General features: G+C 49.7%; 1 protein-coding gene and 1 pseudogene across 2 annotated transcripts in view; both read right to left on the bottom strand.

Moving 5' to 3' along the window:
• Positions 1-2453, bottom strand: part of ACSF2 (acyl-CoA synthetase family member 2) — a 32833-nt gene extending 30380 nt beyond the window's left edge. For both annotated transcript variants that reach the window (XM_037492561.2, XM_037492560.2), the window contains exon 1: positions 2290-2453. In XM_037492561.2, coding sequence (XP_037348458.1) covers positions 2290-2417 — 128 coding nt within the window. In that variant the 5' untranslated portion in view covers positions 2418-2453. The remainder of the gene's footprint in view (positions 1-2289) is intronic.
• Positions 2454-5417: 2964 nt separating this feature from the next.
• On the bottom strand, positions 5418-5541 carry LOC119233228 (U2 spliceosomal RNA; annotated as a pseudogene).
• Between the last annotated feature and the right edge of the window lie 2999 nt (positions 5542-8540).

Below are 8540 nucleotides of genomic sequence, written 5' to 3' on the forward strand. Positions count from 1 at the left end.
ACTTAGAATGAGTAGTGATCACTTTGACTTATCTGTCCTCTCCACCAGACTGCAAGTTCCTGGAGGCCTGGGTTCTATGGCTCCTCTATCCACAGCACCCACCAGGTACTTGATATATGTTCTCAGGAATGCTTGCTGAATGCTTAAAATTCTTGAGGGTTTCTGAAGGGAAAAGTAGGAAAGAATCAGGCCAAATCACCATAGCCAACAGGTAAGGATTCAAGTGAAGTGGAAAACGTCAGGCTGACCTGTTGATTAGCTGAAGTTGGGATATAGCTTGTAGATTGAAAGTTTTAGGAAACAACTGATAGCACCCTCAAGGCCACATGCACTGAGTCATGCATTTCCAGATGACTGTACCCCTAGTTTTAGTCAATACTCTGTAACCTACTTGCTCGGGGCTCAGAATTTGGAGAGAGATCTCCTCTGGGCCTGCTGGTATAAAGCTGCAAAGCCCAATGGCATAAATAAGGAACTTCCCTCCTCCTCTCTGAGTGATGCCTGCTTCCCTGATGGAATTCTGCCATAACACAAGCACAAAAGAAAGTAAGGGTTGAAAAGAATTAGGCCAAATACTTGGGAAATCTTATCTCTGAACAATTGGACACAGGGACAGAATTCTTCTGAGACTGGGGCCCTACCCCCCAGAGATCACAGGCCTATAGTAGGTAAGGAATCTGCTTTGATAACATACAAAAAAGTCAAAGGTCAGGACTGTGACCTGATGTAGCATCAAGAAACATGGTACATTTGGGGGTAACTGCCTTGGAGCCCTCAGTCTAAGGGAGCACCCAGGAATATAGAGGTGGGGCTTGGAGGCCAGGGGAGTGGGATGAAGATGTTTGTTCATAGAGGCACTGGAAGGTAGTGAGGGAACTAGCTAGAAAAGATGTAACTCTCTTCACCACAATCCCATCCTCGGATCCACCCTGAGCCACTGGGATTTCCTTGAAAAGGAGGCATGTGATGTGAAAGCACTGCAGGCTTCCTAGCTTTTGAGAACCAACAAATTAAAAATGTTGTGCTCTTAGTGTTCCTGCCAAAAGAGGCGTTTACTTCCCTCTCCAACTTTTTGAAAAAACCAACTGAGTTTCCTAAGATAAAAATTCAGCTCAGAAGTCTCCCTTTCCACTCCCAAAGCCCACACCCCATTTGATGTACCAAATCATCTCCTGACCACAGACTGAGTACCTGACTTGGCTGTGATGGAAGCTTAGAGTAGAGAAATTTAGGATGGAATTTTCATGGAGACAGAGGGGAGACAGAAAGGAAAATCAGTTGGGTGACAGAAAGGAAAATCAGGTGGGTTACAGAAAACCAACCCAACCCCAAAGGAATTATCCACAAAAGAATTCCAAAAGGACTAAATTCTATCAAAGAGCATACACACCCATCACACCACCATGTGCCTTGCAGGTCTCTGCCGACCTGGGTCTACACAGGCATTTCTTCTAAGTCTCCTCATCCTTTATAAATTTGTCCTGTGCCATTGAACCAGAGATTCTGCTCTATTCATTCTCAGAGGGAACCCAGGAACCCCACTCACCAAACCCAAACTGGGGGGCAAAAGAGGAGGTTCAGTGGTACCCAGGCTGCCCCCAACCCCAAAATAATCACACTGATAATGTCCATGGGAACACAACTCTGCTTAAGCAACACACTTTCACATTCACAGTCTCATAGGAAGGCAGCATTATTTAAGATACTGCTGTAGAGGCAGCAGCTATGGGGACTCATGTCGTCCTCCTGCCAGCCCCATCCCAGTGGTGGCCCTGAGATCAGAACAGACCAGGGTAAGTAGGTAACAAGGAGCAGCTTAGTATTTGTCAGCAGTGAGCAGGAGAAGGGAAGGCTGTTGCACTTAGTTGCCCCGTGTGGGGAACAACGGGCAGAAAATCCCCAAGTTTATCTCTTAAGAGAGTCCAGCTGGGAGGCAACATCCTGGAGAGAGAGCCCTATCTCCCCTGGCCCCCGCACCTCCCCTCAGGCCAGGCTCTAAAGGCCCAAAGTCCCTACCCTCTGTGTGCCCAAGAAGGAAAAGAATCCGGGGCCACAAGGAGCACAGGGTCGCTGTCCGCCAGCAGCAGCAGCCCCCGGTCTGAGCCCGCCAGGCCAGCTTTTCCTGTTGCCTGGGTGCTAAGTGTGGGTCACCTACTCTCCAGAGCGTCCAGAGGTGCTCCCCACTCACTCCCTGTCGGAGTGGGATCGGGGCCCCTTAGAAAACTTTACAGGGTCACCAAAGTCCCCCCTCGGGGGCTGACCCGCCCCCTTTCTTCCCCCTCCGGGTACCTCAGCAGACGGACGCCCTGCAACCTCGCTTTCTGCCAACCCCGAGTGAGGCTGGCCCGGGCGCCCAGCACCCCCGGGCTCGCGGCGCACAGCCTCCCCAGGCGGAGCATCCCCATGTAGACAGCCATGGCTCGCTACACCCCGCTTCCCGGCGCGAGTCAACTTTTAAAGAGAGCCGAGGCGGGGCGAGCACGGAGCTAGCAGAGAGGCGGGGAGGGTCGCCTCTGCCTATGGGTGCAGAGGACTCGAACCCACGGGGCGGGGCGAGCCGCGAAGGAAGCGACTCGGCTCCTGGCCACTTTCCCTTCAGACCCGGCCCTCTCCCTCTCACCCTCCAAGAATCGCCCTGTTTGCCCGGCCTCGCAGCCCAAGGCAGGTCCCCCACCCCCCAGGAGGGCCTGAGCGAGCGGGCGTAGATTTCCTAGAGGAGGAGCCGCCGGCCCTGACCGCGGTGGGCGGCACTTACTGCTCGCGTCGCGCGCCCCACCCCCCGCGGCGGCGAGTCAGCGGCCCAGGGAGCCTGGGGGGGGCCTGCCCCCCTTCCCAGGTGTGCCAACTGGAGCAGAGGGCGTGTGGGGGTGGGGAGACAGCCGAGACAAAGGGTCGGAGACAAAGCGTGCGGAGGGTGACCCGCTTCGCCACACCACCGAGATGCAGCTGGCTGAGACCCGCAGCTCTGCAGTTGCAGGAGAGACGCGGTTGATACTCCTGTCCCGTGCAGCAGCCTCCCTCTGACCTTTCGCCTCGGCCTGCCATCCAGGGTTTAGGGCATCAGGGACTGGAACCTGTTCCTCAAGCCGTGTCTGCCCAGCTAGTTCAGGGAGTCCAGGGCAATACCTGGACGCTGCCCCCGTGCATGTATGGAAAGAATGGGACCCTGCTCAGCCCACTGCCCTTATCACTCACTCTTTCCTGCCCTTCCTCCTGGGTCCCCCCAAGCCAGGTGTGGGTGGGGTGCTAAGAGCAGAGCAGAGCAGAGCAGCCTGAAGGACTGAAGGTGACTGCCCTCTCTGGTTCTTGCTGGGAAAGGTGGTGCTGGGAACCAGTGGCGGATGTGCCAGGTCCTGTCTGGTCTGGCCCTGACCCTTTCTCCAGAGAAGGGGAGAGCAATGGGAGAAAGGCCTTGGCAGGACAAGGCGTGTCTCCTGATGTACAGCCCATGATGTAAGCTGGGGCAGACAGAAGAGGCAGAGACTCGCTGGGCCCGGCCTGAGAAGACCTTTACCCTCATCTGTGGACTTTGACTCCACTGAGGTCTTGAGAAGACTAGGAGCCCTTCTTTATGTTCTGAGTGATCTCTGCATCCTCCTGAAACCCTGGCTCCTGGGGCGGGTCTCCACACTTCAGATTGTGTGGGGATAATGCAGGGAGACAGAGAAGCAAGAATAAGAGAGAAAAAAAAGGGAGGGGGGAGCAAGAGCTTCAAGGAAGGAAAGAAGGAAGGAAGGAAGGAAGGAAGGAAGGAAGGAAGGAAGGAAGGAAGGAAGGGAGGGAGGGAGGGAGGAGGGAGGGAGGGAGGGAGGGAGGGAGGGAGGGAGGGAGGGAAGGAAGGAGAAAAGAAAGCTTCTGACCAGCTGGATTTGCAAGGATATCTTTCCTAATGAGACTAACTCACTGACCCTGATAGCCAGGTCCAGGGAAGTGGGGCGCTGTGGAGCGTCCCAGTCCTAGGTGCCAGCCCTGAATGGCAGCCTCTGCCACCAGCTTGCTGTGTGACCCTAGAAAGTCGTTCTCTTCTCTGAACCTCCACAGTAAGTGAGAAGTTGAAACTGCTCTCACAGGCATTTACAGCTCTGAGGGGCAGTCCTTGGGGGAAGAGAGGGGTAAGTTCCTCCTTCCTGACCTCCCAGCACAGATACCCTGGAACCACAGCTGTGGAGTCACATCTCTCCCACAAGCCCAGCTCCGAGGGTGTTCTGTTGGGCCCTTGCATTCCCCTGCAAGGAACAGGCATGTCATGGACTGTCTTTGTGTTTCTGGATGAAACTGAGACCTAGAGAGGTTTGGTTACTTACCCAAGGTCAAGGTAGGCACAGTGAACACGGGTCAAGGTTCTATCCATGCTCACTTTGTGACTTTGAGCAAGTCACAGGGTTTTTCTTACCTCTGTGGTCAGCTTTAAATTGGGGATAAAACAACAGCCTGATGCAGAGGTGTGTGGAAAGGCTTGGGTATGGAGACCCAGAAGCTGGTACCAGGCCCAATGTTGGACTTTCAGGTTGGAGGTATGAATGAGATGGGACACTGTGTGGTGGTCAGCTTCATAGAGGCAGAAAGGAGGTTGCTTCCTAGGGGTGTGGGGAGTCATTGTGACCGAGAGTTTTAGTTTGGGAAAATGCAAACATTCTGTAGATGCATAGAAGTGATAGCTTCACAATGAGGTAGATATATTTATTTTTTTAAAGATATATTTATTTATGCATACAAGAGCTGGGGTACAGGCCAGAGGTGTGGGGGATGAGAGGATTCACCAGAGACAGAGTGGGGAACAGAACAGGCAGATTGACTGAAGTACACTGCCAAGGGAAGCAGCGGGCGAGTCAGGAGAGGTCTGCTGCACCATGTGGGTTGCTCCCTTGCTGGCTGGGAATCAAACTCATGCTGCAGAGGCTGTGGATAGCTTCATAGGTTGCGTCTTAACCCCTTGCACCACCAGGGAGGCCCGAGGTAAATGTATTTAATGCTGAAACAAGGTGGGGTTGCCAGACAAGAGGGCAGCCAAAAGCCCAAAAGCCAAACCAAGGGCTACAGCAATACCTATACAATAGGGAATTATAACCATTCAAAGGTCAGTGCCCAACAGAGGACAGGTCACCATCTATGGGTTCCCTCATGTGCACTCAATTGCAAGATACCTCAGGCTCAAGGAGCAACAGCAATGGGGTTTATTTGGCAACAGAGGAAACAAAGAGCTTACTATAGCCACAAGTGGCTGGCTGTCTCACCCAAATAGTGTCCACCAGAAGTACAAATGTGCCAGTCACCTGTCAACAGAACTGGACAAGACAAAGCCAGTACTGGTGGTCACCACTAGTCACCAGGAGTGCTGCACAGCAATGGTCAGCAGTGATGATCACTACTAGTCACCCAGAGGCCATGACAGAGACACCAAGTGTTAACAGCTCTTTGTAAGTTGTTGGGCTACACCACCAACAAACAGCTCTTTGAAACACCAGGTCCAGGGCCTTTGGTGTACCTTTCAGGAAATATCAGATATTACACTTGATCTTAGCCAAAAGGCCAAGAAGCAATTCAGGAAATATCAGAGACAGGATAGGAGGCCCAGTCTCTGGCAAGGGTCTTCAGCTTCTCTTCCTTCCTTGGAGGTTGAGTGCTGGATAATGCTTCTCTCTTCTTTATAAGTCAGCACCTGATCCTTCTTCTTTCTTCAGAGGCCAGGAACAGAGTCTTCTCTTTTCTTTGGAGACTGCAACAGTGTCCCCTTCTCTCTTCGGAAGCTGGAACAGTGTTTTTTCAGCTCCCTCCATCCCTGCCTTTTATGGTCTTTCGGGGTGCCCCACCTACAAGTCTGATTGGACTATTTTTTTTAATCCTATGGCTGATTGGACCATTTATCACCAATCAGCTCATAGCTTGCATCTGATTGATCCATTCTATGATTCCAGCACCACCTATAAAATGGAGGTTGCTGGGCTCCAAGGAGTCACAACCAGAAATGGCTTGTGGTGGAGCAGCAGGGTTGAGAGATAACCACTGCTGCTGCCAGCTCCTGCTGCTGGTATCTCTACCACTGAACTGTACACCTAAAAATGGTTAAAATGGTAAATATTATTTTGTTTTATCACAATAATAAAAAGAATTTCTATTTGGAGCATGGGACTGGGAGGCAGGGGTGGGACAGAGAACTGATGCCTTTTGTCAAAAAGCCTTTTTCTTATCTTATTTTTCTAAAACAGTGTACATCGATCATTTACAGAGATAGCATGTTTTATAAGATTATAAATTTGTGAGACTGTAAGTTAATGAGTGCAGAGGGGTTATTTAAGCCTCTGGTCAGCCTCAGAGTCAGAGCTGGAAGATTCTAGCTCTGTTATTTTTTCTCTCAATGACCTTGTACAAATTTTTTTTTTGGTCTTTTGTAATTTTCATAGCTCTCTATCGTAATTGACTGTTTCCAAATAGTATGTGAGGATGTTCCTTTTGAAGAATTGCCTGCTTTCTATGTCTGAGATGGGAGTTATTTAGTAAGGAGTGTGAGTCATGGAGGAAGGGTAGAGAAATAGGAGAAATGGCTGCAATCACATCAAGAAGAGGGCAGTGGGAGGAGTTAAGAAGAGATGACAGTGATTTGGAGCATAATGCTTAATACTCTGCTAGTCAGAGCCAGTAAGCAATATCAAAAAAAAAAAAAAAAAAAAAAAAAAAGGCTGACAAGAACTGTTTTTAAAAACAGATGTTTCTGATTTTCAAACTGAAAATAAAAATAAGGAACTTGTTCTGAGCTGCTTTATAAAGTAAAATTATTTTCATCACAACTAATAATTAATGGCAGACACAGGCAGATGTAGAAATACTATAAACAACCAGTATTTTCTGGCTGACAGCCCAAAATTGAAAAACTACGTAAGCCACTATCCTAGCAACTCCTAAAAGTTGTGAAAGCCTTGCTTTCATAGAGTTTAGAACAAAAATCTTTCTTTGGATGATAACAAATTTTAGCTTTTCTTTGGTCCAAGTCAAAAGCTAAACTGTCGAGGGCCTCCCTGGTGGCTCAAGTGGTTAAGCACCACACTCTGAAGCTATCTGCAGCCTCTGCAGCATGAGTTCCATCCCCGGCCGGCCAGGGAGCTACCCACATAGCGCAGCAGACCTCTCCTGACTTGCCCGCTGCTCCCCTCAGCAGTATATTTCAGTCAGTCTGCCTGTTCTGTTCCCCACTCTGTTTCTGGTGGATCCACTCACCCCCCACATCTCTGGCCTGTACCCCAGCTCTGGTATGCATAAATAAATAAATCTTTTTTTAAAAAAGCTAAACTGTCAAGTCTCAGATAAAGCACCATTGTCTTGGTGAATTGGACAAATGCCATTGCCCTTGTTTTACTCATTCCTTGATTCAACAGACCTTTATTGAGTGGCCACCATATGAATGACATAGGCCATGTCCTCGGGATGCTCACTGTCCAGTCGAGAAGGCTGTCCCTGAAACTGACGTTGGCATGCAGTGTGGCTGCTGCTGTGGGAGAGAGGGATCAGGGGGCAGGTGCCTACCCTAGGCATGTCCCAAAGTTCTCCTGGTGTTCTGTGCTGAGTCCTGAGACATTTCTCTATGTGTTGGTTTTTTGGGTTTTTTTTTTTTGCTTTCTTACTTTTAAAAATCTTTAAATTTTTATGTATTTATTTACGTGTTTATTTCAGTGTGTTAGTTTCTTATTACTGCTGGAATAAATGACACAAATTTAATGATTTAAAAACAATAGAAATGTATTCCTTGACAGTTCAGGAGGCCAGCAATTGGAGGTGAGTCTTATGGGACTAATATCAAGGTGTTGGCAGAGCTGGTTCTTTCTAGAGGCTCCTGGGGAGAGTTGTTGCTGGACTTCTCTTGCTTCTGTTGGCTCCAGATGTTTGCTCCTTGGCTTGTGGCCACATCCCTATCTCCACCTCCGTGGGCACAATGCCTCCTTCCCTTCTGCACTCAATCACTCTGCTATTCATACAAAGGCTCTTGGGACAATATTTAAGTCCACCCAGATAATCCTGGGCTATATTCCCACCTCAAGACCCTTAATTGAATCACATCTAAAAATTTCCTCTTGCTATATAAGGTAACATGCAGATTCCAGGGAGTAAGATACAGACATGTTTGGGAGCCGGTATGCAGCCCACCATGGATAGGACTGGAATTAATCACAAATAATACATACACCTTGTAACAAAGATTCAGGGTAAGGGCCTCCCCGGTGGCGCAGCGGTTGAGCGCTGGGTTGCGAAGCTGCCCGCAGCCTCTGCAGCGCCGGTTCGATCCCCGGCTGCTCCCCGGCCACCAGGGGAGGCGCGCAGACCTCTCCTGCCACCCGCTGCTCCCCTCAGCAGTGTACTTCGGTCCTCCTGCCTGCTCTGCTCCCCGCTCTGGTTCTGGTGAATTCTCTCACCCTCCCACGTTTCTGACTGTACCCAGTGCTTGTATAAATAAATAAATCTTAAAAAAAAAAAAAAAAGATTCAGGGTAAGCAAGGTTAAAAGTGTGGCTATGCTTCCAAACCTCTCCAAGGCTCATACAAACATGTAAA

Source organism: Talpa occidentalis, unplaced genomic scaffold (assembly GCF_014898055.3).
Source record: "Talpa occidentalis isolate TD23 unplaced genomic scaffold, MPIMG_talOcc4v2.1 talOcc4.7, whole genome shotgun sequence".
Lineage (NCBI taxonomy): Eukaryota > Metazoa > Chordata > Mammalia > Eulipotyphla > Talpidae > Talpa > Talpa occidentalis.